The sequence below is a fragment of the Nannobrachium achirus genome (assembly GCF_963921795.1).
Source record: "Nannobrachium achirus genome assembly, chromosome: 9".
In the NCBI taxonomy this organism is placed as follows: Eukaryota; Metazoa; Chordata; class Actinopteri; order Myctophiformes; family Myctophidae; genus Nannobrachium; species Nannobrachium achirus.
This window is the reverse complement of record NC_137818.1, coordinates 11,922,737-11,948,374: the sequence shown is the minus strand read 5'-3', so window position 1 is coordinate 11,948,374 and position 25,638 is coordinate 11,922,737. Positions and strand designations below refer to the sequence as shown.

The 25,638-nt window shown below is 42.9% G+C and overlaps 1 protein-coding gene across 2 annotated transcripts; it reads right to left on the bottom strand.

Moving 5' to 3' along the window:
• Positions 1-1,047: 1,047 nt before the first annotated feature.
• LOC308291887 (NACHT, LRR and PYD domains-containing protein 12) lies at positions 1,048-25,385 on the bottom strand. 2 transcript variants are annotated; one of them, XM_080734027.1, is made up of 15 exons: positions 25,287-25,385; positions 22,348-22,489; positions 21,517-21,837; positions 20,452-20,801; positions 19,831-19,974; positions 18,716-19,010; positions 17,991-18,394; positions 11,662-11,823; positions 10,998-11,171; positions 9,537-9,710; positions 7,681-7,854; positions 6,934-7,107; positions 4,695-4,862; positions 3,190-3,293; positions 1,048-3,141 (listed from the first exon to the last, which is right to left on the bottom strand). In XM_080734027.1, the coding sequence occupies exons 1-14, from the start codon at positions 25,298-25,300 to the stop codon at positions 3,224-3,226; spliced, it is 2,766 nt and encodes a 921-aa protein (XP_080590153.1). In that variant the 5' UTR covers positions 25,301-25,385; the 3' UTR covers positions 1,048-3,141; positions 3,190-3,223. The 2 variants fall into 2 exon arrangements, with proteins under 2 accessions (XP_080590153.1, XP_080590152.1); XM_080734026.1 differs by having other exon boundaries at positions 1,048-3,293.
• Between the last annotated feature and the right edge of the window lie 253 nt (positions 25,386-25,638).

The following is a 25,638-nucleotide window of genomic DNA, read 5'->3' as shown; positions in this document are numbered from 1 at the left end:
TGAAGTAAATGTACGGAACACACATTTTCCATGTCCCTTGTTGCAATCCAAGGAAGCACATTTAACCCATTTAGGACCTGGAACGCATCTGTGTCACTTTGATTTGAAGTTTTTGAACCACTTTAAACATTTTATACTTTGGCTATTCAAAAATAGCAGATATACAAGCTCATAGTGCAGCACTCAGTGCCGCGGTATGAGCTTGTAGATCTGCTATTTTTGAAAAATAGATTTGAGAATTACTGTATGAGGAATTTGTGCAAATACTGTACATATTTTTTAAGCAAACTTTTGTAACTAAAATCCATGTTTCTGGGGGTCCCTGGAAAGACATATTGGTGGGGGTGGGATCCTTGACATGAAAAGGTTTGAGAACCACTGATCATGAAGGATTTGTAGGACCGGCTCCTCTGGTCCAAATAGGTTAAACCAGAAACCCATATGACCCCTTCCACGCGTTTCCAGTTCAAATGTGCTGCTGAGTCATGTGAAAATGAACTGGAGAAGGAAACGGGTATGCCTGCCTTCTAGAAACCCTCCTTGACCTTTGACCCCAGGGGTCCTGTTCAGGATTCCATCCCTGACCCTGGGCACCAAGAGAGGAGTTGATGAACCGTGGAACTAATGGTGTGCATTCACTGGCTGGTCAATGTGATGTGAATGTAATGTAACCAATGGTGCATTAACTGGCTGGTCAACATGAATGTGATGTGAATGTGATGTAACCAATGGTGCATTCACTGTCTGGTTTCCACGTGAATGTGATGTAACGCATGGTGCGTTCACTGGCTAGTTCCACATGAATGATGTGATGTGTTAGACGTCAACTTTACAGTGTGCACAAGATGCATGGACATCAAGAAATGATTGAACCATATCCAAACCTAGTGTCCCTTTTCTTGACAAATCTACAAGCAACAGGTTGCATTGTGAGTGAGACTTGTAGATCTATTTTTGTAAAAAATAAAAAAAAGTACAGGGGGTTTAAGTGGTTAAAAGCTAACCAACATCAATTAGAAAAACATGAATCAGACAATTACACAAATGCTCCAAGCAAAGCTTTATTCAGACCCAAGTTAGCGTTCAAAACATTCATATATTGTTTTCCATAGGCTGCTTGCGGAAGAGGAGGGCTTGTTTGTTACCTCAGCGCGGCAGGCGCGCCGACAGCGCACCTAGCGAGCACATCGCCTTGAGTCGGCAAGCGGCGGTGGACGGAATCATTCATCATGCGAAAAACAAAACCAACGCACTCTTGCCCCCTCCCCCGTCCCAGCCAATCACAGTCCTTCCCAACCATCCTGGGGGAAAACAATATGGCCACCGCTTGCACCTAAATAATGACAAGAGGCAGGTTGAGAACCACTGTGCCTAGAACCAAACATGTAATAAAGCCGGCAGAACAGGTGTACACTGTATATAAAAATATAGAACCTCCACCGTGCTAGTAAAAAGACAAAATAAAACAGTATTAAAGAGAACAAACAAAACGCAAAACACAGGACGTAAACCATGTCCTGATCTACAAGCATTGACCTTAAACAAGATCCCAATAAAAGCATTGGCAAACAATTTTTTTTTTTTTTAAAAAGGTTAATGTTTAAGTCTATTGTCGCTGTCGGATGAGAAACCTTGTATGTCCAGAAAAGCGTTATTTTTCAGCAGATGGAAACGCAACACTTTCACTAGTCTGAATCTTTCAAAAATACGGTAGCCAAAATAGCATAACTAAACAAGCTCACGTGTTGCTTGTGGGCTTGTTGACATGCTATTTTCACACGATACTCTTGTACAACGAAGGTAGGGCATTCATTTAGAAACCAAATGGAGATACAAGGTTTCTGCCTTCATGACAGCAACACTATACTATGTGAAGACCATGTTTAGACTTTCTGCAGAGCATTTAACTTTTTAAGTTTTGACATTTAAATTTTAGACATTTTAAAGGGACGCCAGGGTTAATGACTAATGTGATTAAAGTGCATGGCTACAGGGCTATGCCAGGATCTAATGACACCGATGCTGCTCACTAATGCTCGTCTTTAGAGCTTCTCCTGGTTTTATCCACACAGGCAAGCCCACGAGGGCAATTAATATAATGGTACACAACTAATGATACCCATACTGTCATTTTGTGTGTGCCCCGTCTGCGGGCGAGAAAAGAATGTGCCATTTGCTTGTGAAACCGTGTAAGTGAAATGTGGGGAGGTGTTGGGTGGCATAATATCTGACCTGAACAATATGTTTGGAGGTTTAGGTTGTCTCATAGAAACTACCCCGGGGACACCTTCAACAACAAAGTGAAAAGTGGGTCAGACCAAATACATGCCAGTGCTTGTCGGTTGCTTGACTCAATTGACCCCCCTAGTGGTAAGTAACCGGTAATGTCTAGTGTAGCTGCACTTCTCTTGTATAGTGTTTGCCACCAGTTATTTTGCTATGCCAGACCTTCATTGTGACCAATACCCTTTTGCCCCAAAGGTGATATCTAATCCAGGGGTCTTCAACAGGAGTTACTACAGGGCGTCCTCCAAATCTTTGTGTGATAGGAACTCGTTTTTGTAGTCTTGTAGATCGGCTATTTTCGGCAAAGAGCTTTGGAGGGGGAAAAGAGCAGACTATGTACAGTGAAAGGTCAAGTTTATTAAGTATTGACCGTTCAAGTGGTTAAATATCTGAAAATGAATCCAAAATACACTGTTGATCGTGCTGTCAAACAATGAAACTATATCTATGAACAGACTGTGGGGGTCCCTGCTTCATCTCTCTCTCGACTAAGGGGTCCTTGGCCTGACAATGTTGAAGACCCCTGGTCTAATCTAATCATCTTTAATTGATACATATAATTATGTAGTAATTACAAACATAAATCTTAAACAAACCTAACATCTTAAGCAAAGTGCTCGGGCAAGAACTGGGTTCTTGGTTGGCCACTGGACAATCTTCTAGCTCAATCAAAAAAAAAACAATACCTTGTGCAGGATATTCTTTTCAGATTTTTCTAAAACGGTTCCAGGGAAGTGCATTTCTGACTCATCATCATCTCTTTGGTGCAATTTTCATGAAAATATGCCCGCCCAAATCTATCCTGCCACTAAACAAACAAACAAAGAAGAAAGAACACACGCAGACAGGACCAATTATACCATGTGGTATACAGGCAGGTAACAAAAACACTTGAGATCCAATAGCAACCGTTTCCTCCAGGCAGGCAGATGGAACTTCAGTATCTGATTTTATCACACTGGTCCAGCAACTCAAAGGCATCTTCGCTGAAGTCATTGTACCTCAGGCTGCAGAGAATGGGGACATGAAGTCTACATGTTAGACACCGGCTGCTGTAACTTGCAGATTCCAGTAGCCTTATCAGCATCAGTGCATGCAGTGGTGGAATAAATACTCAAGATCAGAGGTAGGGCTGTCACGATTATGACATTGTGTTTTTGTCAGGCTTTGAAGTTGCATATGGCAGATATGACACATAACCTAAGTATGCGAAGAAATGACTGACATTTGACAATGTTATACTTAATAAAGAACATTCATAGTAGAAATAGCCGATCTACAAGCTCACAACGTGTCGCGATGCGACGCGTTGTGAGCTCGTAGATCTGCTATTTCCATGAAAATAAAATGTTTGAGAACCACTAGTGGACTCATAAGTGCCATTGTGTCATAGTAAATAAGTGTCATACATATTCTGACAGACAAACGTGACAGACTTGACATTCAGTAACATTACAGTATAATGTGTGTGTAAAAACAGATTTTGCCATGGACAAAGACTGAAATTCAGTTTCCATAGGAGAATCTGACAGCTGCTGAAAGTTGGGGTACCGTTAACTTTACTATTATGTAGAAATAATAATAATAATTATAATAAAAAAGAAAATGCTTTTGTAACATGGGTCAAAGCCCTGGTCAAAATAGGGGTTTGTTGTGATTCTGAATCCATTCTAAGTATTTGTTTTACAAAAAAACACTCCTTGGGCAAAACGGCCCAAACACAAAAAAAGGTTTGTGATGACCTGGCTATGGCTGTTTTTAGCCCAAGGAGTGTTTTTCGTGCAAAACAAATGCTTGCAATGGATCCAGAATCATGAAAAACTTCTAGTTTGACCCCTCACATGCACCTTAAGGAATTGTTAAAGTGATCCCTGACTAATACGACAAATATGCCTTAATACATTATAATTGTCCTCTATAACTACAATGTAAAATTAAAAACACCTTCAAAATTTATTTCTTCAAGAAATAGCTAATCTTTCACTCAATAGGGGAAATGCATGTCGCAAGTCATGTGTGATCTATCCCTATGGAATTTATGGAATGCATGTGCAAAAAACACATTTGAAATATTGAGTTGATGCTCATATTAACCATAGGAAGTATTAAGTTTGTTTTTATTTGCACATGCATGCCATAAATTCCATAGGGATAGATCACACATGACATTTATGACATCATCAACTTGCGACGGGCATTTCCCCTGTTGAGTGAAAGATTAGCTATTTCTAGAAGAAATAAAATAATTAAGGTGTTTTTAATTTTACATTGTAGTTATAGAGGACAATTATAATGTATTAAGGCATATTTGTCGTATTAGTCAGGGATCACTTTAAGGAATTTATTCCAAGATCTTTTTAAATATTCCCTGACTATCTAGCTTCACTACAGGGTGCTTTCACACTCACTTGAGCTCCAGCATGTTGTCGCTGTCCTGCATCAGCTGGACCAGCGCGGGCACAGAGGCGTCCGTCAGCACGTTGTTCCTCATGTCAAGGCTCTTCAGGCGGCTGCTGGTCCTCACCGCCGCACACAGGTCCTCCACACAGCCGTCTGTCAGCTCGATCATCTCCACACTGCGGGACACAGGAGTAGGGATGAGACCATGTGAAAATGTCATATCATCACGATTATTGTAACCATAGAAATCGTGATTTACGATATTGTCGTGAGAATCAAAATATCCACAACATTCTGGGGCAGAACGTTTGCCAGATCTACAAGCTCACAACGTGTCGCATTGTGAGCTTGTAGATCTGCAATTTTTTGGCAAAGAGATTTGGTAGAGAGTGGGGAAAAAAAAGTATGTTTATTATAGGTACGTTTAACCAATAGAGGGTTTAAGTGGTATCGGATATGCAGCTCGGCAAATAAAAGGTGAATTGATCCCAGTGCATGACGGAGGATGATATCACCATGAATTAAATCTCCACAATATGATTTATCGTGATATGATATGATTTATCCGATAAACGATAATATGGTTATCGTCCCATCCCTACACAGGAGACCGCCGGGTTCAAGGAGTAGTTCACCACTACACATGATCATGTAGTTTACTGATGTGTCATCTTTCCTAATGTTTTTTCCCCCTTCTCGCTTTCTCTTCTTGTTGTTGTTTTTTGTCTACCGGTATTTCCTTTTGTGCAGTTTCTGTGTTTTTATTTCTTTATTGCACAGCTGCTCCCCTTGTTGTATTTTATTGTTCTTATAGAACTTTTACAATCTGTTAATTAATGACCTCTTCCCATAAGGGAAGGATTCCAAAATAATAAGCCTACTGGCTTCTTCTTTTCCTCGCACTGTATTTTGTTTCCTTTTTTGGTCAGGATTTGAATTGTGTATGTTTTTTCATTTGTTGTGAACAAGGACCAAAATAAAACCATTTATTCCTTTGTATTTGTATTGTTAAATCTTCTATAACAATGTTCTAATAAACTAAACCAAACCCCAAATAAATTACTTCTTTTCTATCGATTACTCACCCCATGAAGCATTAAATTCATGGAGAAAGATACATTTTTTGGTTTGTTTGTTTCTGTTTCATTTCTAAGCCAATAATATGAGGAGACTCTTTGTGTCTCCATAAGGAACAAAGCAGGCTCTTTGGGTCTCCTCCATAGGGAAACACTGCTGTTCTGGTCATCAAATTATTGGATTAGGCTTGTTTTAATTCTCTGTTTTCACTGTCAACTTTCATATTTAGAGTTTTGGATGAAAGTATTCTCTGCCGAAAAACAACAACAACAAATGTGTTTCACTGGCCTTAGACAATGCATGGCTTTTCTCCTAAGAGGCCTTGGACAATGAAAGAGCTCCTTTTCTATGAGAGAATGCTGTTTATCTCTGTTTGAGAAGGAGTAGCAGCCTAGCAGTCTTTTTAATGAACTGAATGTCCTCACATTCAAGGTCGGGATGTGACCTGCAGCCAAAATGATTAGACAAGCCTTTCTATCTGCACCTGGATTTGATTACACACCCAGTTTTATCACACATCATCTTTTATAGCACTGCTTCCCCGACACTGGGTCGGGGCCCAGTGTTTTCATAAAATATTGTCATAAAACAGAAAACACAAGGTTTTCATGAATAAAAAAATAAAAATAAAATACAAAATGCAATGATTTTTAAATTAATACATCTTTTATGTATTAATTAAACAAATCATTGCATTTTCTTTCTTTTTTTTCTCTTTTTTTCTCCATAAATTAGAAAACAAATGTTTAAGAAGTAATAGAAATAGCCGATCTACAAGCTCAAAACGTGGCACAAAGCGTTGTAAAGCTTGGCTCTTGGCGCCGCGCTATGAGCAAGTATAGAAGTATCTTCTGAAGTTCGGTTGTATACTATGCTAGTCTGGCCAATTCAAATACTCATATATCTTGAAATTATAACAGCTTTTTAGTTTGGAGATCACTTGACGACTTTGTCATTCATCGCTACAGATTGCAGATCTGCACTGATCTCAGAAATAGCCCCTATGGAATCCTCAAGACTGAAATCAGTCCCCAGGACTGAGAACTTTAACCCCTGTGTTTCATCCTAGTTGTAGTGTACAAAATGGTGTCATAGTAATGCTGTTTAGAGACTCACTCTAGGTTCTCAGGCATACAGTGTGGGGTTGCTATATTTAGTTTAGAGACTCACTCCAGGTTCTCCAGCAGACAGTGTGGGGTTGCTATGGCCTCCCACAGGTACTTGGCTCCGTAGTCTCCCACGCTGTTCAGAGACACGGACAGCGACTTCAGCCGGGACGTCCCGCCTTTCAGCAACGCGCCCAGTTTCTCGAACACCGACTCGGTCATCTCACACCGGGTCAGGCTGGAAAGAAACGGTACATTTAACATTAATGGACATTTTAACTCGCTGATACAGCGATGATAACCATCAGAATATAGAGCTGTTTGACACAATACTATAATTTACACCCCCTTTAAAGGACAACTTTTTTTCTTTTTCTTTTTTCATATTTTAGATTGTAATTAGAGAAAAGAAAAGATGAGTGTTAAAATGTTTTCATTTCCATTCCCAAGATACACCGTCAATCTACACCACAATCTTTCATGGGCAGCTGTGACTTATGGGGGCTAGTCGTGTTAGTACTGTAACTAGTAACACAAACATCACGGCTTATTGTGTCTAAAAATACATATTTAGCTTACTTGTACGCATGCCCCCACCCACTGAAATCAAAATCGCTAAACGTGCTAAAACGTTTTTCTTTTCTCTTATTACAATCTAAAATATGAGCCCCTGTTGTAAAAAAACAAAGTTATCCTTTAATAACATCATTTACAGTTGTGATAAAGTACCTGGTCAGTAATGAGTGTGCTCTCGAGCTTCCTAAACTGTATAAATTAATAAAGAACAGATGTAAGTGTGGACAGACAGTACCTGAGCTTCTCCAGTGGGCATCCCGGTTTACTGAGCGCCTGGCAGAGCTCCAGCGCCCCCTCCTGGCCTAACTCGTTCACTGACAGGTCCAGCTCCAGCAGAGAGCAGTGCTCTGAGCTCAGAGCCTGGGCCAGGTCAGCACAGCACTCTCCTGTTATGCTGCTGCCAAAGAGACTGCACGCACACACACAACCATGTTATAATACTGCTGCCAAAGAGACTGCACACACACAACCATGTTATACTGTTATGCTGCTGCCAAAGAGACTGCACACACACACACAACCATGTTATACTGCTGCCAAAGAGACTGCACGCACACACACAACCATGTTATACTGCTGCCAAAGAGACTGCACACACACAACCATGTTATACTGTTATGCTGCTGCCAAAGAGACTGCACACACACACACAACCATGTTATACTGCTGCCAAAGAGACTGCACACACACAACCATGTTATACTGTTATACTGCTGCCAAAGAGACTGCACTCTCTCTCTCTCTCTCTCTCTCTCTCTCATAAGTAACGGAAGGGAAGGGAACGCTGAATCGATGTAGGATCCCGTACGTGTCTCAAGACTAGATACATTACATCCCATAGCCCGAAGGGACAGTCAGCCGTTTCACTGGTTGTTGCTGGTTGTCAGGGAGATATCACAGCCAATCGGTTGACAGGCTCTGTCTCACACACAACCATGTTATACTGTTATACTGCTGCCAAAGAGACTGCACGCACACACACAACCATGTTATAATACTGCTGCCAAAGAGACTGCTCTCTCTCTCTCTCTCTCTCTCTCTCTCTCATAAGTAACGGAAGGGAAGGGAATGCTGAATCGATGTAGGATCCCGTACAACCATGTTATACTGCTGCCAAAGAGACTGCACGCACACACACAACCATGTTATACTGCTGCCAAAGAGACTGCACACACACACACAACCATGTTATAATACTGCTGCCAAAGAGACTGCATGCACACACACAACCATGTTATAATACTACTGCCAAAGAGACTGCACGCACACACACAACCATGTTATAATACTACTGCCAAAGAGACTGCATGCACACACACAACCATGTTATAATACTACTGCCAAAGAGACTGCATGCACACACACAACCATGTTATAATACTGCTGCCAAAGAGACTGCACACACACAACCATGTTATGCTGCTGCCAAAGAGACTGCACACACACACACAACCATGTTATACTGCTGCCATGGACAGGAACACTCGCATGCACGGAAATCTGGTAAATACAACAGGAAGAAGCCTTGGCAGCTAATCTACATTAGTTATGGCAACACTATGTCAGTCTAAGTGTTAGCCCGTTTGGGCCTAGAATTATTTAATGCTTTAACTATTGAAAAATAGCAGATATACAAGCTCACAGCTGCTTGTAGATATTTTTGGAACAAAAAATGTTTTTTGTTGTTGTTTTTTTTTTGCTAGTCTTTGAATATAATTATCTTTTTAAAAGCGAACATTTGCAACTCAAATATTTGATTCAGGGGGGTCCCTCCCTGGAATTAATTATTTTGAGATGTGGGTACGTGGCCAAATACATGTAATTTTGGGGGTCCTTGACATGAAAAAGGACCACTGATTTAGAAGAAGGATTTAGAAGACATTTATAGAATCGGGTCAAAGATATTTAAAGACATGCACAAATGTTCAGGATTTTTCAAAAATAGCAGATCTACAAGCTCACAGCGCGGCACTCGGTGCCGCGCTGTGAGCTTGTATATCTGCTATTTTTCAATAGTTAATGCATAAAATAATGGTTAATAGGAGCAGCAGTTTCAAGGAGAACCGTTCATTTCCCGCCGACTCTACTTACTTGAGAGTCTGCAGCTTACAGAGTGGGTTCTGCAGCGCTGTGGCCAGGTGTTTCACCCCGCCGTCACATATGTCGTTCCCCGTCAGGTCCAGAGTCCTCACCTCACACTGGCCTGAGCACAGCGCTGCTGACAACACCTCCATGGACGCTTCCGTCAGCTTACAGGTGTGGAGCCTGCAGTGGTGGGAAAAGTACTCAAATGTTGAACTTAAGTACAAGTATCAATACCGCCATGTAGGCCGGTAATAATTATTTCATAATCATCTAATTGCAATTATTTGACATACCGGTAATCGCAATTATTTTGTCACATATTTTCAAACATTTTCAAAAAATAGTGGAAATAGCCGATCTACAAGCTCGTTGCAACTTGTGAGCAACTATCAATGTTCTTTAATTGTAAAGTTGTTGAAGTTGTTAAGTGTAAATATGTCAGTAATGTCTTTGTATATGTGCCATGTGCAACTTCAACGCCTAAAAGTCAAACAGAAATGTAATTGTCAACGACAAAAATACAATTAAATGGTTATTCGCAATTATTTTAGTGACAATAATCATCATGTAAAATGTCATGACAGCCCTACCGCCATGTAAAAATAAAAGTCTAGTATTCAGAATTTACTTGAGTAAAAAAGCAAAAGTATTCACATTAAAATATACTGAAAGTAAAAGTACTCATTTCACAAGTTTACAAATGTATGAAAATGCTCTGAAAACAGCAGATCTACATGTACAGTAGATCAGGGCCTGGCACAGATCTGTGGCACCCTGATCCTGTACAGAATATACAAAGTAATTAGTAACTAAATTGTAGTGGAGTACAATATTTGCCTCTTATTTCATTTCATCCCCATCCGAGTGGCTCAGATACAGATTTTGGCTGTTAAAAGATATTTGATTAATCATTTTGGCGCTCTCAAGCCCCATTATGAGCAGATCACGCTATACATCCAGACTAAGGGTGCACTGGCTAAAATGCCAGTGTGTTTTTCCTGTGGGTTAAGTTATGTACTATTTATGTTACATTTGTCTTCATGATTTTTATTGCCTGTTATCTTTATGTATTGAATTGAATTGAATTAATCAAACTTATCTTCTTATCGACATAATGTTCGCTGAGATAATTCTATGATCGCAGATCTAATATCAAAGTGATTCCAACGCAGTTTTTTGGTCTTTAACAATCCAATATTCAAATCTGATCCACTCGGATTGGGATTAAAGGTTTTGAACTCTTGGGCCCAATTTGGATATCATCATTTTGTTTATGTTCTCTTTTCCTGGTAAGAATCAAGAATCAAGGATGTATGTGTCAATGCCAACCTTACACCAGACGACTTTCAAAGGATTTCTCATGGTCACAGTGAAGTTCTAATAAAGTCAACCTTACAGGTTGTATTTATGCTGTCACTTAACCTTACACAATGGTACTGTGATACTCATGATGTGAATACAACGTACGTGAGTGTCTGGACTTTGCAGGAAGGACTGCTCAGGGCCTGGCACAGCTGTGTGGCGCCCTCATCTTGCAGCTCGTTAAAGTTCAGGTCCAGAACCCGCAGCTGGGGGGCGCCAGACGTCAGAGCTGTCACCAGGTCTCCACAGCAAGCCTCTGTCAGTTTGCATACGGTGAGTCTGCAGGAAACCAAGAGGAAGTTCACATGATAAAAACCATTCGTTGGCAAGAGCGAAGGGCAAGAGTGACTGAGCAAGAGTGGCAGGATAAGTCGTTTTTTGTATGTCCCCATATACCTTACACAAGATGCCTCTTGCGTAAGGCATAACGGAGAAATAAAAACTTGTCTTGTCACTCTGAGTGAGAGCCTTATTTTTCAAGAGGAAAACGCACGAGGAGCAGTGAACAAAAAAGTGTATTTATCGTGAAAATGATTTTTTGCCTCTGAGGAATACTTCCATAAGCATAGAGAAAATAACAATTGATTGTAGGGGTGCAAAGGTTCATCAAACTTTGATTGATTATAAAAAAAACATCAATGTTAATCGATCGTATAGCAAAAGGTTACAAATGTTCGCTCTAATAATACAGCAGATCTACAAGCTCGCAGTGCGACACTCGGCGCCGCACTGCAAGCTTGTATATCTGCTATTATTCAACACATCTCACCTCAGTGTGTGCAGCTGGCTGTGTGTGAGCCCCGTGCAGAGCACTCTGAGCCCCTCGTCTCCCAGGTGGCAGTAGGACAGGTCCAGCTCCTTGGTCCTGCCCTGGCCCAGAGCCCAGGCCAGGTGGGGGACGGCACCGGGTCGCAGGAAGCTCTGGGACAGCCTGTGGACATATAGACCATAGATATAAAACACTAGATACCTCATGCGCCTCTGAGGTTCATTGGAGTAACGTGTGATGGACGTCCGGGGAAAAACAGAGGGATCGCTGCCAGTCAAAGTGACTACTGGCCAATCACAGTGCGTCTTTTCCGGGACTTGTCAATTCAACAGAGCTTTATTGGCTCATGTGTGACGCACGCGGAAGCTATGCAGATTCCCTCGGTTCCACGATGCATATGCCCCAGAACCGATGGAGGCGTCTAGTCAAGACACAGTTTGGTAACCAGGAACGCTCGCACCACAACTAGGGCTGTCACCATTAGAACATTTTACACTCAAATAACTGCGAATGGTGATTTAATTGTTTTTGTTGTTGACAATTACATTTCCGTTTGGCTTTTAGGATGCACATGGCAGATATGACACATAACCTAAAAATACAAAGAAATTCTGACATATTTGACAACTTTAACACTGATAGTGGATATAGCCGATCTACAAGCTCACAACACGTTGTGATGTTTTGAAAATGTTTGAACATATATGAACATTTTTCAACATGGAAACGTTTATGACAATCAGGAATAAGGTTAGGTTTTCAATAGCCTGAAGCCACTGTGAAATCAACATTGGCAGACGTTCAGTTCTCAACCTCGCCGACCCGATTCAAAAGGCAGGTCTCTGCATGAATGCGTGGCAGCAAACACTGTTTTACAGATATGCTGATTACGTTTCCCTTTAGTCAGGCATATTATATCCTCTGTACGCTACACACACTGCTTCATATCCCCTGTACGCTACACACACTGCTTCATATCCCCTGTACGCTACACACACTGCTTCATATCCCCTTTACGCTACACTCACTGCTTCATATCCCCTGTACGCTACACACACTGCTTCATATCCCCTGTACGCTACACACACTGCTTCATATCCCCTGTACGCTACACACACTGCTTCATATCCCCTGTACGCTACACACACTGCTTCATATCCCCTGTACGCTACACACACTGCTTCATATCCCCTTTACGCTACACACACTGCTTCATATCCCCTGTACGCTACACACACTGCTTCATATCCCCTGTACGCTACACACACTGCTTCATATCCCCTTTACGCTACACACACTGCTTCATATCCCCTGTACGCTACACACACTGCTTCATATCCCCTGTACGCCACACACACTGCTTCATATACCCTGTACGCTACACACACTGCTTCATATCCCCTTTACGCTACACACACTGCTTCATATCCCCTGTACGCTACACACACTGCTTCATATCCCCTGTACGCTACACACACTGCTTCATATCCCCTGTACGCTACACACACTGCTTCATATCCCCTGTACGCTACACACACACTGCTTCATATCCCCTGTACGCTACACACACTGCTTCATATCCCCTTTACGCTACGCACACTGCTTCATATCCCCTGTACGCTACACACACTGCTTCATATCCCCTGTACGCTACACACACTGCTTCATATCCCCTGTACGCTACACACACTGCTTCATATCCCCTGTACGCTACACACACTGCTTCATATCCCCTGTACGCTACACACACTGCTTCATATCCCCTGTACGCTACACACACTGCTTCATATCCCCTGTACGCTACACACACTGCTTCATATCCCCTGTACGCTACACACACTGCTTCATATCCCCTGTACGCTACACACACTGCTTCATATCCCCTGTACGCTACACACACTGCTTCATATCCCCTGTACGCTACACACACACTGCTTCAAAGACAAGAGAGTGGATGTCTGGACCAGTGGTTCTCAAAGGGGGGTCCTGGAGGGGGAGTTGATGTAGCATAAAAAATTTAGATTAGATTAGATTAGATTAACCATGTTAACCCTGTACACATCAGCTATTTTAAAATATAGCTAGTATCTAGTAGCTCACAATGTGTTGTGATGCGATGCTTTGTGAGCTTGTAGTTGTTCCAAAATATCTTTAATTCTTTTGTAACTTTTTGTAGATTTCTGAAACACAAATGTTGTATGGGGGTGTCCCTGACACACTATTTTCAGATGGTGGTCTGCCTCCAAACATAATTAATTTGGGGGTTCTTTCGGTATATATATCTAATTTTCTTGGGCTCTTTCTTCTTTTTTCCAGGTGATTTACATCAGTGTTTCCCAAAATACCCAGAAGAGAGAATAGACATTTGCCCGGGACATAAAATAGTGAAAATAGCAGATCTACAAGCTCACAACGCACCGCATTGTGAGCTTGTAGCCGGCTATTTTCACCACTTCTTAATTATTAATACTTGTTATTTATAGTTTCTTAGAATTGTTTGTTTTAAAATGTATAAAATAATGTATTTTAATTTTAAAACATCTTACTGTCATTCATGTCTTCATCTCCTCACGCTTAGATTATTGCAACTCCCTGTATTCTGGTCTCAGCAAAAAATAATATTTCCCGTCTTTAACAAGTGCAAAATTCAACAGCCAGATTATTGACCAACTCCAGAAGGTGTGACCATGGTCAGGTGTAATGCCTTCCTTCACTGGCTGCCTGTGATTTTTAGAATAGATTTTAAGATTTCATTGACTACTTTTAAAGCACTGCATGGCCTAGCCCCCAGCTACATTGTAGATATGCTGGAGGACTATAACCAGGGTTCCCACACATTTTTACCAATTAATTTCCAAAACTTTTCCAGAATATTTAAGCCAATTTCCAGCACTATATAACAATAATTCAGCTAATAACGAGTCGCTTACTCCTATGCACAGTGCCCAAAGACAGGTAGTGTATGACAGTGGTTCTCAACCTTTTCAGGCTGTGACCCTCGAAATATTCATATTTTAACTGGGGACCCGGCACCCTGACGAGAACTAAGAGTTGAGGAAAACGTTTCTATTGTGAAAATAGCCGATCTACATGCTCTACATGTAGATCGGCTATTTTCACAATTTCTGCCTCTAATATTTGACAATTTGGCCAATGTTTAATTTGTCATTTCAGAGGTATTAACAAAATCAACAATAACCAAAGAGAATACATAGCTAGTTTTTCCAGGACTTTCCAGGACCCTTGATAAATTCCCAAACTTTTCCAGTACTGGAAAAATATTTTCCTAATTTCAAAACATTTCCAGGAATTTCATGACCGTAGGAACCCTGTATAACTCAGGGAGCAGCCTCAGATCCTCAAACAAGGCTCTGCTGAAAGTCCCCGCAACTCAACTTGTCACCCTGGGTCCAGGCTCTGGATCGCCCTGCCTGAGGCTCCAAGATTAGCTAGCTCACTGTATTCCTTTAAGTCACAACTGAATACCTGTACACCAAGGCTTTTAATTATTATTTTATTTTTATTATGTTTTACTTGTTTTTTATTTTAAATTCTACTGTTTACTGTTGTCTTATTTCATTTCATTGCATTGTATTTTATTCCGCCATTGGAAAGCACTTTGTAAAGATTTTTTTTTATTTTAATTTTTTTAAGTGCTTTATAAATGAAGTTTATTATTGTTATAATGTCGGAAAAGTAAATTTACTGGAGTCGTGACTCGTGACCCATAAAAATTAGCCTGTCACCCACAAATGGGTCCCAGCCCATTTGTGAAACAGATACTTACATGATCTTGTCAGCCATGACCATGGCAGGTTTCAAACAGATACTTACATGATCTTGTCAGCCATGACCATGGCAGGTTTCAAACAGAGACTTACATGATCTTGTCAGCCATGACCATGGCAGGTTTCAAACAGAGACTTACATGATCTTGTCAGCCATAACCATGGCAGGTTTCAAACAGAGACTTACATGATCTTGTCAGCCATGACCATGGCAGGTTTCAAACAGAGACTTACATGATCTTGTCAGCCATGACCATGGCAGGTTTCAGCCAGAGACTTACATGATCTTGTCAGCCATGACCATGGCAGGTTTCAAACAGAGACTTACATGATCTTGTCAGCCATGACCATGGCAGGTTTCAAACAGATACTTACATGATCTTGTCAGCCATGACCATGGCAGGTTTCAAACAGATACTTACATGATCTTGTCAGCCATGACCATGGCAGGTTTCAAACAGATACTTACATGATCTTGTCAGCCATGACCATGGCAGGTTTCAAACAGAGACTTACATGATCTTGTCAGCCATGACCATGGCTGGTTTCAAACAGAGACTTACATGATCTTGTCAGCCATGACCATGGCAGGTTTCAAACAGAGACTTACATGATCTTGTCAGCCATGACCATGGCTGGTTTCAAACAGAGACTTACATGATCTTGTCAGCCATAACCATGGCAGGTTTCAAACAGATACTTACATGATCTCTTGTCAGCCATGACCATGGCAGGTTTCAAACAGAGACTTACATGATCTTGTCAGCCATGACCATGGCAGGTTTCAAACAGAGACTTACATGATCTTGTCAGCCATGACCATGGCAGGTTTCAAACAGAGACTTACATGATCTTGTCAGCCATAACCATGGCAGGTTTCAAACAGAGACTTACATGATCTTGTCAGCCATGACCATGGCAGGTTTCAAACAGAGACTTACATGATCTTGTCAGCCATGACCATGGCAGGTTTCAAACAGAGACTTACATGATCTTGTCAGCCATGACCATGGCAGGTTTCAAACAGAGACTTACATGATCTTGTCAGCCATGACCATGGCAGGTTTCAGACAGAGACTTACATGATCTTGTCAGCCATGACCATGGCAGGTTTCAAACAGAGACTTACATGATCTTGTCAGCCATAACCATGGCAGGTTTCAAACAGAGACTTACATGATCTTGTCAGCCATAAGCATGGCAGGTTTCAAACAGATACTTACATGATCTTGTCAGCCATAACCATGGCTGGTTTCAGACAGAGACTTACATGATCTTGTCAGCCATGACCATGGCAGGTTTCAAACAGAGACTTACATGATCTTGTCAGCCATGACCATGGCTGGTTTCAAACAGAGACTTACATGATCTTGTCAGCCATGACCATGGCTGGTTTCAAACAGAGACTTACATGATCTTGTCAGCCATGACCATGGCTGGTTTCAAACAGAGACTTACATGATCTTGTCAGCCATGACCATGGCTGGTTTCAAACAGATACTTACATGATCTTGTCAGCCATGACCATGGCTGGTTTCAAACAGAGACTTACATGATCTTGTCAGCCATGACCATGGCTGGTTTCAAACAGATACTTACATGATCTTGTCAGCCATGACCATGGCTGGTTTCAAACAGAGACTTACATGATCTTGTCAGCCATGACCATGGCAGGTTTCAAACAGAGACTTACATGATCTTGTCAGCCATGACCATGGCAGGTTTCAAACAGAGACTTACATGATCTTGTCAGCCATGACCATGGCAGGTTTCAAACAGAGACTTACATGATCTTGTCAGCCATGACCATGGCAGGTTTCAAACAGAGACTTACATGATCTTGTCAGCCATGACCATGGCAGGTTTCAAACAGAGACTTACATGATCTTGTCAGCCATGACCATGGCAGGTTTCAAACAGATACTTACATGATCTTGTCAGCCATGACCATGGCAGGTTTCAAACAGAGACTTACATGATCTTGTCAGCCATGACCATGGCAGGTTTCAAACAGATACTTACATGATCTTGTCAGCCATGACCATGGCAGGTTTCAAACAGATACTTACATGATCTTGTCAGCCATGACCATGGCAGGTTTCAAACAGATACTTACATGATCTTGTCAGCCATGACCATGGCAGGTTTCAAACAGATACTTACATGATCTTGTCAGCCATGACCATGGCAGGTTTCAAACAGAGACTTACATGATCTTGTCAGCCATGACCATGGCAGGTTTCAGACAGATACTTACATGATCTTGTCAGCCATGACCATGGCAGGTTTCAAACAGATACTTACATGATCTTGTCAGCCATAACCATGGCAGGTTTCAGACAGAGACTTACATGATCTTGTCAGCCATAACCATGGCAGGTTTCAGACAGAGACTTACATGATCTTGTCAGCCATGACCATGGCAGGTTTCAGACAGAGACTTACATGATCTTGTCAGCCATAACCATGGCAGGTTTCAGACAGAGACTTACATGATCTTGTCAGCCATGACCATGGCAGGTTTCAAACAGAGAGACTTACATGATCTTGTCAGCCATGACCATGGCAGGTTTCAGGACCTCGGCCTGCTCCTCTGTCAGGTCCTTGGTGTTGTAGAGGTTCAGCTGCTCCAGTGTGTCCCCGAGGCTCCTCAGGGCGAAGTCCAAGCCCACGTAGTCCTGGAAGCTGCCGCCGCCGTAGCTGATCCCCATCCGCGCCGCCGGGGTCACCACGTCCTTCACCAGCTGTACGTTCTGGCTCTGATGCAGCAGGCCGTAGAAGCGCAGGTGTCTGGCCTTGTCGCAGCCTTGCAGCGTCTGCTGAGCGCTGCTCAGGAGCCAGGACTTGAACTCGGCGAGCCGCTCTGAGCTGAACTCCCCCAGCACGGCTTCCAGTGGTGCCCTCTGGGTGGCTTCGGACAGCCCGGCAAGGAAGAGATCCACAACCTTCAGGAATCACAATCAAGCTTTATTGTCACATCGCATGTTTATACAGAAGTAAAAAAGAAGAAGAGATTCGTTTTTGGTGCATCGTATTGTTATTTTTCATAGAAAGAAAAGAAGAAAGGGAGGAAGAAGAAGAAGAGGGGGCAGCAAGGAGGAAAGAAAACGAAGGAAGTTAGAACCGGTGAAGCCATCAGGCATCAATGCCTATGTGGCAATGCATACGTATGCGCCTGGACCAGTAGGCCAGCAGGCGCCCCTTTGTGCATGATATACTTATATGCGTTAGCTAAGGTGTATGGGATTAAGGATTAAGGTGCCAACCTTCACGCAGCCGTCAGGCCTGTCCAGAAGCTCCATCATCGCGCCCTCGGCCACAGACTTGTCCAGGTAGAATGCCGTGGCCAGCAGGAACTCCTGCACGGGCTGGCTGTGGAAGGAGAAGGCGGCGCCGTCCGATCCCGGCTCGCCGTCCACACGCAGGAGGGCGCCAGCCGAGGACGGCGGCGACGCGAGGAGCCCCTGCAGGCCGAAGGCATCCGTCTGCTCTTTGGTGCATCTGGGACTCTGGCCCAGGCTGCAGTGGCGAGCCATCTTGCCAAGGGCGATCACCAGGTCCCTGGACACGGAATAGAGCAGAAATAAAATGTCATGACATGAAAGTTTAACGTTTAGGTGTGGAATCATTGATTACACACCCCATGGAGACTTGAATTCATAGATATTTCTTTTGTTTTTGTCGCTTTCCTAAGCCAATAATTTGATGACCTGCAGTGGTTCCCTATGGAGACACAAAGAGCCTGCTTTGTTCCCTATGGAGACACAAAGAGTCTGCTTTGTTCCCTATGGATAGAGAGACACAATTAGCCAGTTGCTGAGCCCCTCCCCTAAAAGCTTTTGTCCAATGCTAGCTTAGCAACCGGCAGCTTGCCAAGGCTGTTGCCAAGGCAAACCTTGGCAAGCAGGAAGTTATTCTAAGCTAGCATTGGACAAAAGCTTTTTGGGAGGGGCATAGCTACTGGCTAATTATTGGCATAGGAATGCGACAAAAACCAAAAAAAAAAGTCTTGGCGGGGTGAGTAATCGATAGGGGGGAAAAAATCATTTTGGGGGTGAACCACATAATTATAAGCAACCAGTTGCAGAATTCACAGATTTGAGGCATTAACCTTTCTTATGCTTTTATGACATTTCTGAAACCATTCATGTTTATGGATGACACTTCTGAATGTATTCTATTCGCTAGTTTAAACGCGTCAAATAGTCTTTAATCATAACATAACTTATAACCGAAAATAGACGATCTACAAGCTCACAACACATCGTAGCGCGACGTGATGTAGCTTGAAGATCTGCTATTTTTGGTGCGCCACATGCTTTCATAGAAAACAGGCTGGCTAGCCAAGCTCCTATGGAATCCAAAAGACTTGAATCCATGCCTGTGGCTGCCGCCGGTCTCCTTCGCCGGGATGGTCTGAAGCAGGCCGACCAGGACCTTCACGAACAGCTGGGTCAGGGTCTCGGGAAGCCTCTCCCCGGCCTCCATCAGGGGCTTGAAGGTGGAGCAGACTGTCCAGCAGAACCTGGGCATAGGGGTGGGCGATATGGAAAAATACAATATCATGATATTCTTCCAAGCTGTATCACGATACACAATAATCACAATTCATTTTCATGTTGGTTTTTATGGTTATTTTTCAAGTTACTTAACAGTACAACCTCCATGATAACATGATAACGAAAGGAAAAAGGAGTAACAGACCATTTAGACCAGTGGTCCACAAAGTTGGGGCCAGGGACTCTAGGTTCCTTTTGATAGGTCTAAATGGACCCCTCTGACAGTATACAAATGAAACCAAATGGACCCGAGACCTTGACATTTTAAAGTTTGAGAACTACTGTTTTAGACCACAATGTAGTTTTAATCTCTGTATTAACAATTCAACAGGATTTTTTATATAAGGCTCCCTCATTGTATCACGATATATACGATATCATATACAGACATTGTATTGTCTCAGTCAACGATATTTATCACCATATTGCCCACCCCCCCTTACCTGGGTGTGGCGCAGAAGTCGTAAAACCCGAACGCCTTCTCCAAGCCCGCGAGCGCGGCGTCGGCCGCGCCCGGCTGGGCGAAGAACGCGCTGACGTAGGCCTTCCTCTGGGGCTTGAGGAAGCCCAGCAGCTCCAGCTTGGTGCCGGGCAGGAACTTGAGGCACTGGGAGGGCCGGGCGGCCAGCAGGACGCCGGCTCCTTTCAGCAGGGCCCCGTGCAGCAGGCTGCCCACCAGCACCGACACCGAGGTGGACTGGCCACGGTCCGAGCACAGGCTGAGGGCCGAGGGGTCCAGGCTGGGCTGGAACGCGTCCAGCTCGTCGAAGATGAACAGGATCTTCTCAGGCTCCTGCAGACAGTAATAATAATAATAACAATTTAACCCATTTAGGCCTAGAATTATTTAATGCTTTAACTATTGAAAAATAGCAGATCTACAAGCTCACAGCGCAGCACCAAGTGCCACGCTGCGAATTTGTAGATCTGCTATTTTTGAAAAATCTAGATTTCTTTGAATATCTTCTTAACAGCGAACATTTGTAACTCAAATATTTGCTTCTAGGTGGTCCCTGGAACAAAATATTTTGGGATGGGGTCCACGGCCAAATACATGTAATTTTGGGGGTCCTTGACAGGCATTATGTTCAAAAGGGAGCACTCTTGCAAAAATTGGAAGCCAATCTTAGTCAATCAGGACGGAATAAAAGATACTGTGTACCGATTTGCGTGATTTTTGGACAAAATCTGCAGGAGTGTCCAAAAATGTGTTTTGCACAAATCCACCTTCTGGTGGCGCTATAACAGGCCCATGTGAAAAATTGGGGGCAGAGGTTCTGCTCTGCCACCCAGGGAGTGTGCGTGGACGGTTTCGCTGCCATCGTGCCAACGGTGCCGGAGATTAGCTGTCCACAGGGACACGAGGACAGACGGACGGACGGATGGACAGGGGCTAAAACATAGTCTCGGCCATGCCTTTCGGCCTGGCGGAGACAATAATTGAGATCTGGGTGATTACGGTATGTAATCATTGTGACGGGCCTGTCAGTCACCGTGACCTACTGTACCTGTAGGAGCTGGGAGATGGCCTCGGCAGACAGATGACTGTAACGTTGCGAGATCAGCGTCTCCAAGGAGAAGGTCCCGGCGTGAAGTAGATTCAGCTCCTGGCACTGGAAGTGGAAGGCGTAGGAGAAGTTGCGGAGGTGCTGATCTTTGGCCCAGCCCACCAGCAGCTTCTCCAGAGCGGTGGTCTTACCAGAGCCCGCCGGGCCCACCAGGATCACTGGTGCTTTCTGTGGTCCGCTGGTGTCGGACAGGGCACTGAGCACCGCTAGCTCAACGGACTTCGGATCCGGCTTCTCAACGGGTATAGGTCGAGTCAGCACCTAGAACATTGAATGTTGGCACCTCAATGTTAGATTGGCTCTATTTTCCCTAAAATTAAAACCAGTTAGAGCAATGTCGCGCGCATGGGCGAGGGCTGGTGCTTTGGCATGGGATCAACTTTGACCCCAAAAAAATGCACAAACCTGGTTGGTTGTTTAAGTTGAACAAAATGCGGCCAAAATGAGTCTATATTTTCCCAAATATGGAGATGCATGACATCTGACATCATAGATGTCTAATGTCATTGGCCACATGAGACTTAACATCATTGTGACATAGCAGATCTACAAGCTCACAACGTGTTGCTTGTAGATCGGCTATTTCCACTATCAATGTTATTTTTTAAGAATTAAGCAGTCGTTTCTTTGTATATTTAGGTTCAGGTTATGTGTCATATCTGCCATGTGCAACTTCAAAGCCTACAAGCCAAACAGAAATGTAATTGTCAACAACAAAAACACAATTAAATCGTTAATTGCAATTATTTGACATAATGGTGACAGCCCTACCTTGGGAGCAGCGGTCATCAGGGGGATGTAGCGGTCATTCAGGACCACATCAGCTGGCAGCTGGCCACCCAGCAGTGTTGACGTGCCCTGCTGCGACCTCTGGCTACTAGCCGACAGAGTCTCTTTCTTGTGCATCGTGATACTGTTAGGAGAGAGAGAGAGAGAGAGAGAGAGAGAGAGAGAGAGGGAAAAACATTAACCATAAATCCTCTATACCAGGGGTCTTCAACAGGGGGTCCGGGACCCCTCGGGGGACCTCAGAGTTACTACAGGGGGTCCTCCAAATCTTTGAGTGATAAAACATTTTTCTTCTCTTTTATATTAACCACTTGAACCCTAGTGTCCATATTCTGAGAACTTTAGCCAAAAATAGCAGATCTACAAGCTCACAACGCCTTGCGCTATTTTCGGCAACAAGGTCCCTGCTTCATCTCTCTCTCGGCCTGAAAACGTTGAAGATCCCTGATCTATGCTTTGTAAACTGGACCAGAGTTGCGCTCTTTTTCCCTCTACACCGGTGGTTCTCAACCTGTGCCTGGGTCAAACGTAGTCAACAAACTATACTATAAAAACTGGTCCGACATTGGCCAAATTGCCAATTCATAGAGAAGGTTAGTAACTTGGTATTTAAGGACAGGGAGGGACATTAGCCCATAAAAACCAGTAAAGCATCTGTGTCAGTTAAAACATTTTGTGTTGGCTATTCAAAAATAGCAGATGTACAAGCTCACAGCACATCACTTCGTGCCCCGCTGCAAGCTTGTACATCTGCTATTTTTGGAACATTTTAGAAAAATCTTCTGAAAAAGTGTGAGAACTGACAACTACTGATTTACAGTTTGCACAGCAGGGCAAGGCTGGAGCCAGAAAATATAAAACTACTATCAGGGAGGGACAGACATGGACCATGAGTAACCATTACTGCAGCAAAACTAATAAACAAACTATGCTATGTCAAACATTGTCCAAATTGTCAAATAATATAAGAAAGAGACAAACGCTGTGAAAATAGCCTATCTACAAGCTTACAACGCCTCGAATCACGTGGCAGTGTGAGCTTGTAGATCTGCTATTTGTACAACATTTATCTGTGGAACCGAGTCAAACAAAATTCCAAATGCTTATCAGGGTGGGGGGTCCACTATTCAAATATGTTCTCAACCTTTTCAAGCTGAAAAGATTGAGAACCACTGCACTAAATGGCCTAATGACCTAAGATGACCTAAGATGACACGTCAATGTTATCTTTTTGGAGCGGTGAAAGCGCTCCCAATGAACAGGTATGTCTGTGGGTGGCTGGGTGGCTGGGTGGCTGGGTGGCTGGCTGGCCGTGTCCGTAGTCTGGCAATACCTTGAGTGGCCACACACAAAACACTAGTTAAAGGAGGGGCGCTGTTTTGTGCAGGCCAGGCACACTCACCACTCACTCACAGGCACAGTTTACACTCACTCACTCACTCACATAGGGTACAGCTGCTCAAATTCACCGCTCCACTTCGAACCGAGGTTTGATTTTATTACTGGGAAGTCTGAGTCAAGGAAGTTCCACAGACAAAGTGACTCACAGGGTTTTCCCCTCCACAGTCCATAGCGCCCAGGGCTTGACATTAAGGCGTGTCCTGTTGTCCGGGACAAGTAATAAATCCTTCCGGACGAGTTCATTAAAAATGTACTTGTCAGTTGGACAATTGGCTCTTGGTTTCACTTTTTCTGTGACCCTAGCAGTGAGTGCAGACTATCGACTGCCCATACTATGGATTGGATTGGAGTATTTCAATGTCTGTCTCCGTCTCCTATGCATGCATTTAAGAAAAACATGTCTTAATTTGTATTCGGACAAGTGACTATTGTTGTGCCCGGACAAGTGAATGGGAAATTTACTAAGTGCCTCAAAAAGTTAATGTCAAGCCCTGCCACCCATATTAAATCTAGTTATTTCTTAAATTGTAAGGACTTGTGTAGTATTATGTAAACCTATGGAGTCTCATTATGGCAATTATTGTGCAGAGAAAGGATAGTATTTTTCTTTTTTTTTAGAAACAAAGTGCCAGCTGCTACAAAGTTACAAGTCTTTTATGTATTTCCCCATGGACCCCTGCAGATCTAATTATCACAATGTGTCGCATAATTTGTGAGGCATTGTGAGCTTGTAGATCTGCTATTTTCAAATGGCTGAAATGTATATAGGATTGAAGTGGTTAATGTGTGATTTGTAATAGTAATCAAAATAAATTAACCAAGAGTAAAAGTACAATATTTGCCTCTGAGATGCAGTGGAGTAGGAGTAAAAGTACTGAAAATGGGACAATACTCCAGGAAAGTAATAGCCTGGTTCCAGCCCATAGACCCGCCCACTCTCAGAGTGGGCTGTTTAATCAGGCTAGTTGTAGCAAAGAATATCAGTTGTAGGCCTACTTGAGTAAATGTACTTTTACTTTCCACCAGCTGTCTGCATTGCAGTAGGCTATTGATACTTTTACAGTAAACGTTTTACTCAAGTAAAGTATGTTGTTATATTGGACAACTTAGCCAAAGTTTCCATTAATAATTGTAGTGGAGTAGAAGTCAAAATTGTACGTCTAGTCTAGACTCTACTGTACATAAATATGTACTTACTTACTTTACACCACTGATAACAGTTACTGTATGCATGATAGCAACCGTTAGATGACTTGCATGTTAGCGTGCTTGTAACAGCACTTTCTATCGTATTTCTATCGTACAGTACTGTCTGATACTTTACTTTAAGTAAAACATTTGAGTACTTTTCCCACCAACGCTAGTAGGAACTTTCTGTAGGAACTTCCTACAGTAGCCTAATGTATGAACAGTGAGCCACAGCTGCTGCACACTTTATACTTTCACTTTTATCATTTCAAAATGCACGTTTAATGGGCAACTAGTGAATTACCCAACTAGTCGACTATTCATTGCTGTACCTTGGATCCGCCATGGCTGCTTGGTAAAAGAGACGGTTGTTTCTTGGAGACAGTCTGCTCAGTCTGTTAACCGCGGATAAAATCCCAATCACATTCAAAAGCATGGATCAAAGCACTGCTGAGCTGAGTCATGGAGCCACTAGTTGGCCACAGTGTGACCGGAAAGAAGACAGATTAAACCTCCAAAATAAGTGACGTGTTATATGCTTCTCAAACGTTAAGACCAAACCTAGCCCTGAACCATGCGACCGTACGGCTCCGGGTTGACATGGGTTGAGGTAGTGTGACTTAATTCGCCCCTTACAGCTAGACAAACATTCAAATTTCACAAACAAAGTGCTTAATCAAGTCT

Coding starts and splice junctions, on each gene's coding strand:
- LOC308291887 (XM_080734026.1), bottom strand. Junction 21,838..22,347: donor TGATGACCGCTGCTCCCAAG/GTAGGGCTGTCA, acceptor TCAATGTTCTAG/GTGCTGACTCGACCTATACC. Junction 19,011..19,830: donor GAGACCGGCGGCAGCCACAG/GCATGGATTCAA, acceptor TTCCGTGTCCAG/GGACCTGGTGATCGCCCTTG.